This window comes from Scleropages formosus, chromosome 4 (genome assembly GCF_900964775.1).
Source record: "Scleropages formosus chromosome 4, fSclFor1.1, whole genome shotgun sequence".
NCBI lineage: Eukaryota > Metazoa > Chordata > Actinopteri > Osteoglossiformes > Osteoglossidae > Scleropages > Scleropages formosus.
In genome coordinates this window covers 38,819,679-38,835,327 of record NC_041809.1, presented here as the reverse complement: position 1 = coordinate 38,835,327, position 15,649 = coordinate 38,819,679, and the positions used below count along the sequence as shown (strand labels likewise).

Genomic DNA, 15,649 nt, shown 5'->3' with positions numbered 1-15,649 from the left:
TTTAACACGCCGGGCTGGCCGAAGCAGCGACCGAGACGACGAGGTACACCGTAGTCGATGCGGTGCAACGGAGCCCTGCCGCAATGTCACTGTCCGTCCAGCAGGCGAAAGACGCGAAGCCACAGCCCCTCCCAGTGAGCGCAGGAGCGTGCGATTCCGCACGCCTACATCCTTCAGGTGCCCCGCGTCAGTCCGACCACTCGTTTTCCTCGAGCTCCGAGTCGTCGTCCGACTCGCTGTACTCCACGGCGATGCGGCGGGACAGGATGGTGGCCACATCGTTTCCCACAGGCTCCTTCCTGGCCTCCTGATCCCGCTGCTCTTGAACCTTGCGCAGCTGGATCCCTGCGGAAGAAGGAGACCCCGCTTCGGTACCTTTGCTTCCCAAACGGCCACTTGCAATGACTGCAGTGGCGTTGGGTCTGACGTTGTCGTGTGTTCGGGGTCAAGCAGTGACTTTCAGCAAACTGTCCTGCTGCAGTAAATACACACTGTATTACTGTATTTATGTCATTCAAGGTGATCCCTGAATCCAAGTCAGACAGTCTGACAAAATTAAATGATGACAACTGTCGACAAGCAAACTGGCTCCTCAACTTACAATTTGTCCACAAATCCAGTCACTTTTACCACCGAGACACAGTGAATAAAAGCTTCATAGTTGAGACCCCCCTTTGATTTATTTGCTGGGTACGTTCTGTACAAACCTCTGTAAAAGTCTATCATAAAAAAAGGAATCTGTAAGAAGCAACGTTAAAATTTAAATTAAAAATCCATAATCCTTAATATCCACACCCTCAATCGTGTAGAGCAGCTCATCACACACTCGTCTGAAATGTTCAACACCTTCGGTCACTTTCAGCTTCTTTATTACTGACTAAACGAAAAGGTTAATAATAACACAGATGTCCCTTAGTTTATTCATGGGTTAAGTTCTGTCTCTTTAGCAGCTTCGTTAAGTTTGAGCTTTGTCTCCACTAACCTGCATTAAAAGGTGACGTTTGAATCTTTCATCCCTTAAACGGGCAACATATGAGCTGTAATCAGTGTGGAAATGAGCTGAAGGAAAGTGGTCCTGCACTGCTCTTTTTATTCTGTCTGACTGCATTTCAATCAGGGGGGTGCGGGGGCGCAGTGGGTTGGACCGGGTCCTGCTCTCCGGTGGGTCTGGGGTTTGAGTCCCGCTTGGGGTGCCTTGCGACGGACTGGCATCCCGTCCTGGGTGTGTCCCCTCCCCCTCCAGCCTTACGCCCTGTGTTGCCGGGTTAGGCTCCGGCTCCCCGCGACCCCGTATGGGACAAGCGGCTCAGACAGTGTGTGTGCGTGTGCGTGTGCGTGTGTGTGTGTGTATGTGTGTGTGTACATTTTAGTCCTAGTGACTAATGTCGGATGCAGAAACAGGGGTGGCTTTTGCTCTGAAACAAATTTTATTAAAAAAGAAAAGCAAAGAAAACACTGCTGAATGAATGATGTAGAAAAGATAGAACCCTTTAAAAACTGTAAACATGAAGGTCCGTAACACGTGAACCCAGTGTATGCTTACACCCCAACAAATGACAAAATAATAATAAATTTAATAGGCAACGCTAATTCACAATGCCTATTAAATAATGATGATATATGGATTTGTCTTTGCTACTGATCTCCTTTGTCCTGTAAACTTTGAATCCTCACCTCTGCGGATGGCAGCAAGCAGGTCGCTGCGGGCATCGCTCATGGGGATCACCGGCACCTGGCCCTTCTTTGGTGGCACTTCGCTGCTGGCGGGGGTCATGACACGGGCTGGGGACATGATGTGGGCCAGGGGACCAGGTGGAGGTGGAGGGGGTGCCACCGGGGGGCCCCCAGCAGCAGGGTGGCACAGAGAGGGGTTGTAGCCGGAGGGTGGGGCGGGGGGAGGAGAGGGGCAGTAGGGCCGAGACACGGCGGCCGCCGTGTAGGATGGAAGGGTGGGTGGAGCGGCGGGGCTGTCGAAGGCCGTCTGGGCAGAGGGGATGAGCGGAGGGGGTGCGGGTGGCACCGGTGGTACAAAGTACTCCGGCATCTGCTGCGCACTGCAGAACCACACACGGTCATAGTCACTGTGGAAGTAGAGCAACGCCATCCAGTGCAAACAATGTCATAATGACCATTCTCACCCAGACAGGGCGTAAGTAAAACACAAGGATGTACATTTGAGCGACGCCCACCTGTCAGAGCCCTTGAAGAGAGTGGCTGTGTGCACTGACACAAACGCAACGGAAACGTCGTAGAAGGTCCACCTACCTGTATTCCTTGACAGGCTGAGAGTGCGGACCATTGGCAGCGGAGTCGGCACCGGGAGGGGTGTAGGGGGGCTGCGGGCGGCCCAGGGAGTTCTGTCGGCCGGCAGCGGCGGTGGCCGGGACACGGTACGCACGGTCCAGCGACTGGGTGTGGCAGGGGGCGGCCAGGAGTTCCTTGCCATCAGCTGTGGTGTAGGAAGTGGAGCCAGTGACCTGCTGGAAGGGGTGGCTGGGGCTGGCAGGGTATGAGTGCTCTCCCACATCTGACATCATGGACCTGGGGAGTGAGCGCAACAAGTGAACCCAAAAGAAGGGTAGCAAGAGAGACATAAACTGTAAGGAGTGTATTTCAACTCATGCACTTCAGTCATTAAAAAACAGCAGTTGAAACGCTGATAGTATCATGTACCCAGTTTAAAGAGGGACATTTTTTAAAGTTCCAAGTGAACGCTTAAATCCTTGTTACATAAAAAATAACACTTGTCCGCTAAATACAATTTCAACTTAGAAACACGCACACGTACGAGAAGTCCGTTGGTAATTTGAAATTGTTTGTATGTCACAGCCTATAAATGCTTAATAATACAGCTTATTTATTCACAGTTTAGGTTCTGTTAAAATCATCAGATAATGCGAAAAAAGAACTGAAAATTTCACGTAAGACTTTTATTTCCTCTGTTTTCACCAACAGCTTTCACAGGGTCTCAGCGTTCCTCCATACTGGAAACAATGGCCGTGAGGCAGGGTACAGTGGAGAAGGGGCGCCAGTTTATTTTATCATCTTTTATTACCGTGGAGCAACATTAAAGTTAGTCCACTTAAAAATGACTGAAAACAGCTCATCTCCACAACCTCCTACTCAAAATACTCTGCATTATACACTGCAGACAGTGCCGTATTCCTGCACCAGGTACCTCATGAGAATGAAAATGTGGGGGGGAGAAACGAGGGTGGATTGCAGCCTAATGGAGGATTGCATGGGGAGAATTAATTAAAAAGTGTTTGACCTTTAATGCCGATTGGGTGTCTCGTGGCAAACTAAGAGAACGTGACGAGTGCATGACGTGAACATGATCGTCAGCAACTTGTTAAGTCTGCAGTCCAAGAATCCTAATAATAGAAATGCCGGATATTTCGGGTGGAGCAATAATAAATGAAGAATATGCTGGATGAAATGAGTCTGTGAAGCTGCCTTCTCCCTTTTGTCCATTGCCTGCTCAGTGCTTCAATGGACAAAATTCATGTAAATGCAGGTCACGAAGGAAACATCTCACCTGTTGTCAGGCGACAGCGAGCTTTCGGAGGACATGCCATGGTAGGGCGACGGGGTCAGACGGGCATCTGGGCGGAGCTCCTTGTCGTAGGCCATTATGTTCCACTCCTGACGCCGGTTCCGCGCCTTGCGTACCTTCTTCACCTCACGGCTCGGGTCCTCCACCAACTTCTGCTCCTGGGAGAGCGGAGAGCAGGACATCATGAGTGCGAGCTGCCCCAAACTCAAGAAGAGACGCTGGTACTGGCTACGAGGGCAGTAGATAAAAAGGAAGAGAAACAGGAAGAGGATGGAGAAGAGGAGCGAGTCCAAGGCCACGCCCTCACATCCGGCCTGAAGCCTAAATCACCAGCACAACAGTCACACACGAGTGGCCACTGTGTCTGTGAGACGTGGCACCAGAGCCTGGAGTGGCTTGCAAAATACAGAGAACAGTGGTATGAAAACGTCATCGAAGCCCAGGAAAGGAATGTCAGCAGGCGAAAGTGGACACACCAGTCCTGGCACTGGGGAAGGTGAGGCGGCGGGTCAGAAAGAGACACACAGCCATAGCCTGGCAAGCGGGTGACTTGGGGCCAGACAACCACAGCACACGCACGGGTAAAAGAGGTATGGGAAGCATCTTACTGAGCCGAACAGGGGGCTTCTGGGTGGGGCCGGCCTGGAATGGGGCCTAGCCTGGAGCGAGAGGGCCTGGCCGCTGGTCTGGAGAAAGGGGAGAGCCTGCGGGGGTTACACCTGAAACTCTGCAACTCCAGCAGGAGTGATGAACACACACTGACACACGTGGGTGGGAGGGGCAGGGAGGAGGGATCCAGGAACTCCCTGAAGAGGACACGTCGTACGGCCGGCAATGTTTCCCATTGGCTGAGAAACGAACAGTTTCTTGGCATTTATTCCTAGCACCATGTAGTCATGTAGCTTCTATCTTGCGAAAGGTTTATAGCGCACCTTGTCGTGCAAAGAAAAACAACAAACAAAAATGTTAAAAGTGCAGCAGCTCTCATTAACACCCTGGAAAAGACAAGATTGTATTAAAGAATCGACTGGATTCAAAATCTCAGTCCTATTAATACGGTTAAGACAACCTGTTTCTTTACTGACATTAAGTCTTGTGAGGTGTTCACTGTCAACACTTGTTTTGTCCTCCCCTGCATTTCCAGGTAATTGGACCAGTTTTAATCACTCAGCCGACCAGCCCTGGTCAGCGGTCCAGTGACACCCGTGCAGATGCCCAGAACGCAGGCTGACCGCTCCTCTCCTCTGACACGTTCCCAGCCGGTTCAGTTCCTTTCTTCATGCATTGCAGGTCACGCGACACGACGGAGGAAAGCGAGTAGAGGACGTCTCGCCAGCAACCTTTTCCTAAAGATGTCCTCTCCAGCCCAGTCTAAATTAGAACAGATGAGGGGACGTATTCCGATTGGAAATTCATCGATTGATTAAAAATATTGTGTGACCCACAAAAAGAGCTACTTAGGATTCAAAAACCTACGTGTTTATACATTTTCACTGTTCTCTATGTCAGACTGTATGACATATAAAGTAAGTTTTATTTCACAATGAATGTGTTTACCAAGGTTTTTTCTCAAGTTTAGATGTAGCAAATACACATATTTACACACTGTATCTATATATAATATATAATATATATATAAATTATATATATATATATATATATACTCAGAGTCAGAACCATTTTCGTTGGACACACAGAGCAATACATAGAGTAGATATTTCTAAATCGAGACGCACTTCCATGTGAAAATAAGAGCGCTGCATTATTCTGACATTCTTCACTTAAGTCCAGGCTACTAAACAAATGATTTAATGTGCTTAACTCTTCACATATATTTCGTGTTTTCATTAATCTCTATAGTGATTGTCTCACAGTTGTATATGTCATGTTCAGGCACACAATACCCAATCGACAGCACCTGACTCCAGCACCTGACTAACTGCTCACCCTTCAAAAGACCCTCCTCAGTGCTCATACCTTTGCAGAATCTTGTCAGAAACAACCGTCCTCCTTTGTGACGTCCGGTTCACACGCAACCATGTTCTCAGTTCTCGTCCTCCGGTTTTTGACCCTTCGCTTTGTTTCACGACCACGTCCACGGATCCTTGCTTTGACTCCAACTGCCGATCGACCGACCCTTTGCTTCGTTCCCTGACCACACCCATGGATCCTTGCTTTGACTCCGACCACCGATCGACCGACCCTTTGCCTGTCCCCGACACTGAGAACTTGCCTGAATCCCTGGAATCCAGACGAACAACTCTGCACTTGGGTCCAGCCGTCCCGGTTCCCTCAGTTCCGCATGACAGAAGATTCCACCATAAGACACGTGGACCCAGCAGCGTTTGAACGCCTGCGAAATGCGCTGGACGCGCTCCTGCGTACCCTACACCTGGTAGTGAAACCCGAGCCCAAAAAGACTTGAACCTCCTTGCAGTTCCTGGTATCACCACCAGATGTGGCCCACGCTCCACCAGTGAATCTTTCGGCAGCCTCCCAAACTGAAGAACAGGAGCTGGATCTGTACATACAACATTACATTTACATCTACATTTATTCATTTAGCAGACGCTTTTGTCTAAAGCAACGTACATCTCAGCAAAAGTACAATTTATGCATTACATTACATGAGAGAAGGAGACATAGCTGAAGAGATGACAGTCTCAAGCAAACCTAGTTTGTTCCCTACCACTTGCTATACCGAGGTTCATCGTTCAAGTAGGTGCATAAGACACAGGATAGACAAATCCCGATACCCACACTAATTTTTTTTAAATTTTATTTTTAAATTAAATATTATAAGATACACAAATGAGCAGTACAATATCAGAGTAATGGCTGAATAAAGGTTGTATCTGGGGATGCTTCCGGAGTTACGATGCGTGAACGGTTACGCCATAGATATCTGAAGAGATCTTGGGCAAAGTGGATCTGGAAGAGGTAGGTTTTCAGACCCTTCTTTAAAACACACAGAGTTTCCGCAGTTCTGAGTGACAGAGGAAGTTCATTCCACCACAACAGACCCAGAACCGGGAACCTCCGAGCTTTGCTTTTCATGCGCGGGACCACCAAGCGAGCAGAAGTAGATGAGTGAAGGGGCCTGGCTGGGGTGTACCGGTTGATCAAGTCCTGTAAATAGCTGGGAGCAGTTCTATTGATGCATTTGTACACAGTAACCAGAGTTTTGAATTTGATACGGGCAGCTATAGGAAGCCAGTGCAGAGAGGTGATTAGAGGAGATACATGGGAGAGCTTTGGCAAATCAAACACAACAGGCGATCACCCTGAACCATCTGCCCCGAGAGCATTCACCACAGCCTCCACCGACCACCAGAGAAAACCCCACACCCTTACGTGTCGGCCGAGGACATATTACTCCCGTTGAAAGGCAGCAATGTCTCTGGGGAGGACCTTCACCTATACTGTGGAGGGGCCAGGCACTACCTGCCTGCCTGCCTGTAGCAGCTTATCGCGGGGGGCCCCAAGCTAGACAACCCAAGGTGAGTGAACTCCTCCAGTCAGTCTTTCAACTCACCGTACCCATTGTCCTGACATGGAAGTTGAGCTGGGTAGCTACGCGTGCATTCGGAGACTCAGGAGCGGCCAGCAGTTTTATGGATGCCTCTTTTGCTAAGGTGCACGGCTTTCCCACGCACCGCTGTGAGGTTACGTTACGGGTGAAAGCGCTCGATGGGCAACCACTAGGGACTGGGGTGATGGATACCAAAACGGTGGAGATTGGCCTCCAGACAGGGGTGTGTCATGTGAAGACCATCTCCTTTTTCATTATCAGGGCTCCTGACATCCCCGTGATTTTGGAGTATACCTTGCTGGCCGCGCATGACACGGTGATTTCCTGGAGTTCTGGGAATTTATATCGTGGGGTAGACAATGCACCTCCACTTGCCTTACTTTGCCTTGCCGCGCCATATCGATCGAAAGCCCTGACTCCACGCAGCCTCTAATGGTGCCTGAGGACTATGCAGACGTCTCCAAGGTGTTTAGCAAATCCCAAGCATTGGCTTTACCACCACACAACCCATGGGATTGTGCTATTGACCTCCTGCCCGGAACTACCCCTCCCAGGGGTCAAATTTACCCACTGTCACTGCCCGTGCAGAAGGCCATGGAGGCGTATATGAGAGAGGCCCTAGCCCTAGGCCTCATTAGGCTGTCCACTTCACCAGCCTAGGCCGGGTTCTTTTTCATAGAAAAGAAAGACAGTGGCCTTCGCTCTTGTATAGATTACAGAGGTCTCAACGAGATCACTGTTAAATATCCACATCCCCTGCCTTTGATCACTGCTGCCCTCGAACAGGTAGATGGCGCACGGGTTTTTACCAAGTTAGACCTACTCAGTGCATATAACTTCATCCAGATAAGAGAGGGGGATGAGTGGAAGACTGCATTTAGTACCACCCTAGGCCACTAAAGGTACTTGGTCATGCCTTTCGGATTAGCTAATGCCCCCTCAGGATTCCAGGCTTTCGTTAATCACGTGTTGGGTGATTTAGTCAACAAACGCGTTCTGGTGTATTTAGACGACATCCTGGTGTGGATGGCTGAACACATAACTCATGTAAGACAAGTGCTCAATCGTCTCCTAGCCAATGGCCTCTTTGTCAAGGGGGAGAAGTGTTTATTTCATCAGGAGCGGGTCTCTTTCCTGGGCTTCGACCTTGGTCCTGACGGGGTGCAGATGGATCTGGCTAAGGTCCAGGCAGTACTGGATTGGCCCCGTCCGACCACGGTGAAAGCCTTCCAACATTTCTTGGGGTTTGCAAACTTTTACCGGCGATTCATTCATGGGTTCAGCAGCCTCGCGGCACCCTTCACCTCATTACTCAAAGGCAAACAGTCCCAGGTCTCTTGGTCCAAAGAAGCTAGTGAGGCTTTCCAGGATCTCAAGCGGCGGTTCACAACCGCCCTGGTACTGAAGCATCCTGACCCGTCACTACCGTTCGTTGTAGAGGTAGATGCCTCAACCACAGGGATCGGGGCAGTGTTGTCCCAAAGGCAGGGAACACCAACCAAACTCTTCCCATGTGCTTACTTCTGTAAGCTGTCGCCTGCCGATTGAAATTATGACATTGGTAACAGGGAACTGTTGGCCATTAAACTGGCGCTAGAAGACTGGAGGCACTGGTTGGAGGGAGCTGATCACCCGTTCTTGGATCTTACGGACCATAGGAAGGCCGCCCATAGACTCAATCTGCAACAAGTCTGTTGGGATCTTTTTTTCACCAGATTCAGGTCCATCGTCTCTTACTGCCCCAGGTCCAAGAACACCAAGGCGGATGCCCTGTCTCGCCTCTATGACAAGGACCCGAACCCATCCTGCCCAGCACCTGCTTCGTGGCTCCCGTTTGTTGGCAGCTCGCACAGGATCTCCAGCAGGCCCAAAATGAGGAACCCAATCCAGCCAACACCCCCGAAGGTAAAGAGTACGTTCCCTCCCAGGATGCGGTCCCAGCTACTCCACTGGGCGCATGACACCCCAGCTGCAGGCCATCCAGGGGCTCAACGGACTGGGGCTCTGCTTGAGAAGACGTACTGGTGGCCTTCTCTTCGGGAGGATGTGCAGGAATTCGTGGAGGCATGCGAGGTATGTGCCCAGTCCAGGACCCCGAACCAGAAACCGGCAGGGCTGTTGGAGCCCCTTCCAATCCCAGCCAGGCCGTGGTCTCATGTAGCGGTGGACTTTCTAACAGACCTACCACCCTCAGAAGGTAACACAGTAATCCTCGTTGTACTGGACAGGTTCTCCAAGTCATGTCGTCTGCTCCCTTTGTCCCGACTCCCCACTGCCCTGACAATGGCTGAGCTTGTGTTTCAGCATGTCTTCCGGATCTTCGGGTTACCCAAGGACGCTGTCTCCGACTGGGGACCCCAGTTCGTGTCCAGGGTAAGGAGGGCATTCTGGCAGAGGCTCAGAGTGTCCATGAGCCTCAATTCAGGGTACCATCCTCAAGCTAATGGACAGGTGGAGCATTTGAATCAAGACTTTGGCCGCTTCTTTAGGAGCTACTGCAGGAAGGACCAAGACCAGTGGTCACACTTCCTGACATGGGCCAAATACACCCATAATTCCCTGTCCCATTCTTCCACAGGCCTGTCCCCTTTCCAGTGTGTCCTTGGTTACCAGCCTTCCTTGTTCCCCTGGCACCCCACATCCTCAGAGGTCTCGGTTGTGGATTCCTGGTACCTGCAGAGTGATACCACCTGGTGGGCAGTGAGGGACCACCTCCAGCAAAGCGTCTGCCGGTATAAAGAACAAGCAGACCGACACCGCCGCACCTTGTTCTTCCAGCCGGGGCAACGAGTGTGGTTATCCATGAGAGACATTCGCCTGAAATTACCCTCCAAGAAGCTCAGCCCCTGGTTTGTCCCTATAAAATCCTTTGGAGAATCACCCCAGTTGCTTACCGGTTACAGTTGCCACCACATTTGCGCATCAACCCCATGTTTCACGTTTCTCTTCTCAAACCTTACAGTACTTCCATGCTCCAGGCCACCCAGGGTGAACCGACACCTCCTCCATCAGACGTGGAAGAAGAAGAGACCTACACTGTTCGTGCTCTCCTCGATTCCAAGCACCGACATGGGGGCTGTACTACCTGGTGGACTGGGAGGGGTATGGCCTAGAACAACACAGCTGGGTGCCAGCCTGTGACATCCTCAATCTGTCTCTCATTGCCGAGTTCCACCGAGACCATCCGGACAAACCGGCGCCCTGTCCCCGGAGTCAACCTCCTTCCAGGCGCTGCAGGGCAACTGGAGCCGCTCGTGGGGAGGGGTAGTGTCACATTCACGCCTAAAACCCAATCGACAGCACCTGACTCCAGCACCTGACTAACTGCTCACCCTTTAAAAGACCCTCCTCAGCGTCCATACCTTTGCGGAACCTTGTCAGAGACAACCGTCCTCCTTTGTGACGTCCAGTTCACATGCAACCCTTGTTCTCAGTTCCCGTCCTCCGGTTTTTGACTCTTCGCTTTGTTTCCCGACCACCTCCATGGATCCTTGCTTTGACTCTGGCTGCCGATCGACCAACCCTTTGCCTGTCCCCGACACCGAGAACTTGCCCGACCCCTTGAATCCAGACAAACGACTCTGCACTTGGGTCCAGCCGTACCGGTTCCCTCTGTTCCGCATGACAGTATAATTTAATACTCTCGTACTTTTTTTTAACAAAACCATTGAGGACAAATACAGTATAAATAGGCTGTACATTAAGCAAACACAAGTAATATGGGAAGCACCTTGAGAACAGTGATCTGATACTGGACATGTAATTTGGCTTTTTACAGTGCCTGAGCGTAAATGAACCATATTTATACGCATGCAAATATGAATCTTTTTTGAGCGTTAATCTTTACCCTAATGACAGGTCTCCAGAGAAGTGAACCAGGTTCTCCTGTGGTTTTGCGTACATTTGGCTTTGTCCATCTCGCACTTGATGGAAACAGGCTTTCCGGTCCCTCCTGCTTCCTGCTGACAAACTAGATCACAACACGACTGTCACATCCACGCCCGCACCACAATCAAGCACCTGATGGCAATCAGAGCACTCACCTTTAAAAGGCCCATCTCAGCCCCTTTGCACTTGGAGAATCTCACTGAGACAACCGTCCTGTCTGCGCCTATGTCTCATTTCTCTTCGTCCCTAGCTCCTAGTCTTCGTTCCCCAGCTTCTGACCATTCGTCTCGTTCCCTGACTACGTCCATGGATCCTCGCTCTTACTCTGACCGCTGATCAATTGACTCTTCGCTTGTCCCTGACAACAAGAATTCGCCTGACCCCTCGGTTTCTGACGAACGATCCTGCACTTGGGTCCAGACCTCCCCACGACCTTGGTTCTATGTGACAACAATGTTGCCCCACCATGCCTCACAGCAGAGAAGGCAGGGAAGTTACCTTGGAGGTCAGCTGTGCTTTACCTTGAGGCCAAAGAGCTCAGTGCACACACTTTTCTTCCAGAAGGTTGCAGGTTCCGCCACATGGCTGCTGGAAACCTGCACACTGCACACTTTATGTTGGCCTTTCTCACAAGACTTTTCTTCCAGCCACCCTCCCAACAACACACAAGCTGTGTCATTTTCAGTACATTTCTCGACGATTGTGCACTTGTGCAGTTCAGTCGTAGCACGAATCCTGTTCACTTCACTGACAGTTACGCTTCTCACACACTTGCTCAGTCACCGAGGCTAATTTGACATTCGTGCCGTTTGAATTCTGCTGAGTTTTCCCATATTGTTGAATGGAAAAATAAACGAGTAGAAAACATAATTGAAAAATGTAACCTTTCAACACAGAGGATTAGAAATGGATAGAAACACCTTCTAAGGACTGTACAGTATTTATAATGTATATAAAGTACAGATAAGTGTAATTACAAGTATATGAGTAAAAGGTGACCACTGAGAGGTGCATGTTGTGTGTGGGGGGGGCTATCAGACACAAAATCTATACTTCTCCGCTGTTCCCCCCCACTGCTCCTTGCTCTACGGCTGTCAAAACACACATATCAGCCTTCTGCAAAGCAGGCCTGTGTGACTACAGTGTAATGAGCACAACATCCATCCTGACAGCAGTAGCAGCAGGAACACAGGAGGGGGAGGAGCAGGTGTGTGTGTGTGTGTGTGTGTGTGTGTGTGTGTGTGTGTGTGTGTGTGTGTGAGAGAGAGAGAGAGAGATGCAGACAGAGCCCCGAGTGTGAAGTGGCTGTGCTGGTTGGTGGGCAGAGAGAAGAACAAGAAGGACAGACAAGGGAAAGTGCTGTGAACTGGGGGAATGGGGGGATGGGGGGGTCACTACAGAAAGAAAGAAAGGAGGAGGAAAATGGGAGAAAAAAAATATGGACAGAGAGAGAAGACAACATGAGCAATAAAGCAAACAGCTCATCGTCAGAGAGGAGTAACGGTCTTTCATGTTGATGTGACGCTGCTCTCAGCATAATCCGCATGACTGCCTTCAGTCTCAACACTATATACTTTCCCCGGCACCATAGATCTGTGGTTCTTACTGCCCTCTAACTGAATGTATCATCATACATATAAATACGGTGAAATGAAACCAAGTTTACACTCTTACCTTGATTAAAAGCATACTATGGTATTCTTGAGCAGTGCTTGTAAAAGAAATTCTCAAATGCTGTCGCCTACATTTCCATTAAATTAAACAAGAGAAATTATGTTTTGCTCTGTAGACAAAAACATTCACACACACACACACACACACACACACACACTTTCTGAACTGCTTGTCCCATACGGGGTCACAGCCCACCCGACAACTCAGGGCGTAAGGCTGGAGGGGGAGGGGACACGCCCAGGACGGGACGCCAGTCTGCCGCAAGGCACCCCAAGCGGGACTCAAACCCCAGACCCACCAGAGAGCAGGGCTCGGTCCAACCCACTGCGCCACTGCGCCACCGCACCCCCCTAACATTCACCCATTTTTACCAAAATGAACTTATCACTTGATCATATAAACAATATGTATCGTCTTGTATTTCAGCACTCAGAACGAGCTTTCATGCCACATCCTAACAAGGTCGTTCTAAGGCTCGTTTTTTACATATTTCCGAAAGTTATGATTTGTGAGAAAACAATCACTGCAAAGGAAGTAAAACAACAATATGCTCTTAGATGTTCAGTGAAAAAACGAAAATCATCAAATAAGGAAACCTGTCTAAATGGTGGCCACGAAGCTACTGGAGCCGTAAGACACAAGAAGCTGCTCAGATGTAATTTGCACTCTGTTTGTACTGAGCGGCTCCATCAAAAATCGAGATGTCAAAGTGTAAGTTTTTTTACTCTACATTTCTTGTAGCTGAGGCTGGAAGGTCGAAAAATCTGGTGTAAGGTTTCGTAACCTTGAGATCGTGAATTCTCCCAAATCGGGCCCTTGTAAGACACACTAGGGGTGTGTTGCTGCTCTTGCCACTAGTTTACGAGTTTACTAGTTTAGGGTTCGCATACAGTAATGTTTGCGGCGGCAGACCAGCAGTATGACAGAACTCTGGCTGAGAGCAGGAAGCTGTACACCAGCACTGCTCTTGTACCCTCGAGAGACCACAAATTATACAGACATGACATATTTCATAGAACGTAGCTGCACACACTTTTGAGGGGATAAGAGCAGGACCACAGTGTCACAGTAAGGGCTCATAGATGAGCCCATTGGGTAAACATGTAATCGAGGTGATAATGCTGTCGTACCGCAGCAGAACTTATAACACAAATGAACTGCAAGTCTTTCACACCTTTGGTACTTGGACATCTTTGGTACCTGCTTACATTCGCTCCTTCGAGACATCACTCAAGGAGTCCTGCAGAAAACTATAGACACACACACACTCACCTTCTGCCTCCTCTTCTCCTTCCGCTTGTTCTCTGTTGCCTGCAGCATCTTCTCCTTCCACAGGTTGAAGAAGTAGGAGGGATCTGTGTAGAACTTCAGTCCGTCCTTCTTGTCGTCTCTGAGGCACATATAGAAGGGTGTTTTGCCATTCACAGGGTACCTTTACTTCGTCCCTGAAGCACGATGCCAGCAATTCACATTTGTTTCAGTGTGGTTTACGTTTACTTATTTATCAGACACTTTTCTCCAAAGCGACTTCCAATGAACTCCACAAAGTGTTATGAGCCCACACACCTTATTCGCCAGGGTAACTTACACAGCTAGATACACTACTTACACTGGGTCACTCATCCATACATCAGTGGAACACGCACACACATACACACACACAGTGGATGAACCTGAACAGCATGTCTTTGGAGTGTGAGAGGAAACCAGAGCACCCAGAGGAAACCCATGCAGACATGGGGAGAACATGCAAACTCCAAAGAGACTAAATGGGGATTAAACCCACGTCCTATCGCACCACCCAGGCGCTGTGAGACAGCAGCGCTACTCGCTGTGCCACCTTACGGTCCTAACAGGTGTCATCATTACTTTGTACTCATTTAGCAAATGTGTCGCTCCAAAGTGACCAACAGAGTTAAGTACCTTATAATGTTTTACCCATTTACACAAGTGGGTAATTTTTTTTTAACTGGAGCAATTTTAGTGTTCATGTCCTGCTGAAAGGTACAACAGCAAGTGGAATTTGAACCCGGGTCCTTCCAGTGCAAGGTGGTGGCTCTTACCGCCTGCAGCCACGAGCATTGAGCACAGTTCCTTCACATACCGTTACCCTTCATTTGACTTATTCACCTGAGGTGATGCTAGTGGTGACGAGCTCACCTGTACGGAGTGAGAATATTGAGGGGCGGGGGCTTGTCGCATTGGTGGTACATCTCCATCACAGGGTTTGGGATGGAGGTCCGGGAGACCACTTCCTGGTCCTGGATGGTGGAACTCTTGAAGGCTTTCCTCATGTTGATGTCTTGAAGAGAGACTGCAAGGGACACAGCCACAGCGACACAATATGGACACTCGGTAGCTCCAGCAGCATCTCTAATGCTTGCTCATGGTCTGCTGGGAAGCTGAAAAAATATGCAGCCAGACTTGTGTTTCCTTTCGATCTGTGAGCAAACGCAGCATTCGGTGAACCTGCAGGCTTGTGTCCCCCCCATCACCTGCCGTTGTTCCACGTCAGTCACCAGTCGGGTGAGACGTTCACTTGGGACTCTGGGAGACCTCCACATCAACTCCTTGACAACCACCCTGACACTCTGTACCTGATGTGAGCGGTCAGCTTTTCCAGCCCTATTATTTATTATATGTTTGGATATCTGAGGCTGGACACTGTTCGGGGAAACAAAATCATTTTCTTTTCATAATAACAAAACAACGACATGAGAGACTGACTCTCTGGAATAGAGAAGAACGCTTCTTGCCACTACTTGTTGGAAACAAAATGTTGGTGCAGGAGGGGGATGTATTTGACACTGGCAGCTTCTCCTTGCCCTGGTATCTGACTCCAGAGAGGGGAAGTGAAGGAAATGACGGTCTGGGGGGTCCCGGCACACAGGATCTCTACGCATGGATAATGATCGAGGCTCTTTGTGAAGCGCTCTCTGGAGCTGCCTCACTCACACAGCTTCCCAGAGGCGTCAGCAAAGGACCAGAAAGCAGACGCT

The 15,649-nt window shown here is 49.6% G+C and overlaps 1 protein-coding gene across 2 annotated transcripts in view; it reads right to left on the bottom strand.

Annotated features, from left to right (window-relative positions):
• Positions 1-15,649, bottom strand: part of LOC108934090 (wiskott-Aldrich syndrome protein family member 3-like) — a 30,962-nt gene that overhangs the window by 2,763 nt on the left and 12,550 nt on the right. The window contains exons 4-9 of one of the 2 annotated variants that reach the window (XM_029250745.1): positions 14,811-14,964; positions 13,923-14,040; positions 3,539-3,714; positions 2,266-2,541; positions 1,675-2,081; positions 1-345 (exon numbers count right to left, since the gene is read on the bottom strand). The exon at positions 1-345 is cut by the window's left edge and continues 2,763 nt beyond it. In XM_029250745.1, coding sequence (XP_029106578.1) covers positions 188-345; positions 1,675-2,081; positions 2,266-2,541; positions 3,539-3,714; positions 13,923-14,040; positions 14,811-14,964 — 1,289 coding nt within the window. In that variant the 3' untranslated portion in view covers positions 1-187. The remainder of the gene's footprint in view (positions 346-1,674; positions 2,082-2,265; positions 2,542-3,538; positions 3,715-13,922; positions 14,041-14,810; positions 14,965-15,649) is intronic. The other variant, XM_029250746.1, reaches the window with a different exon arrangement.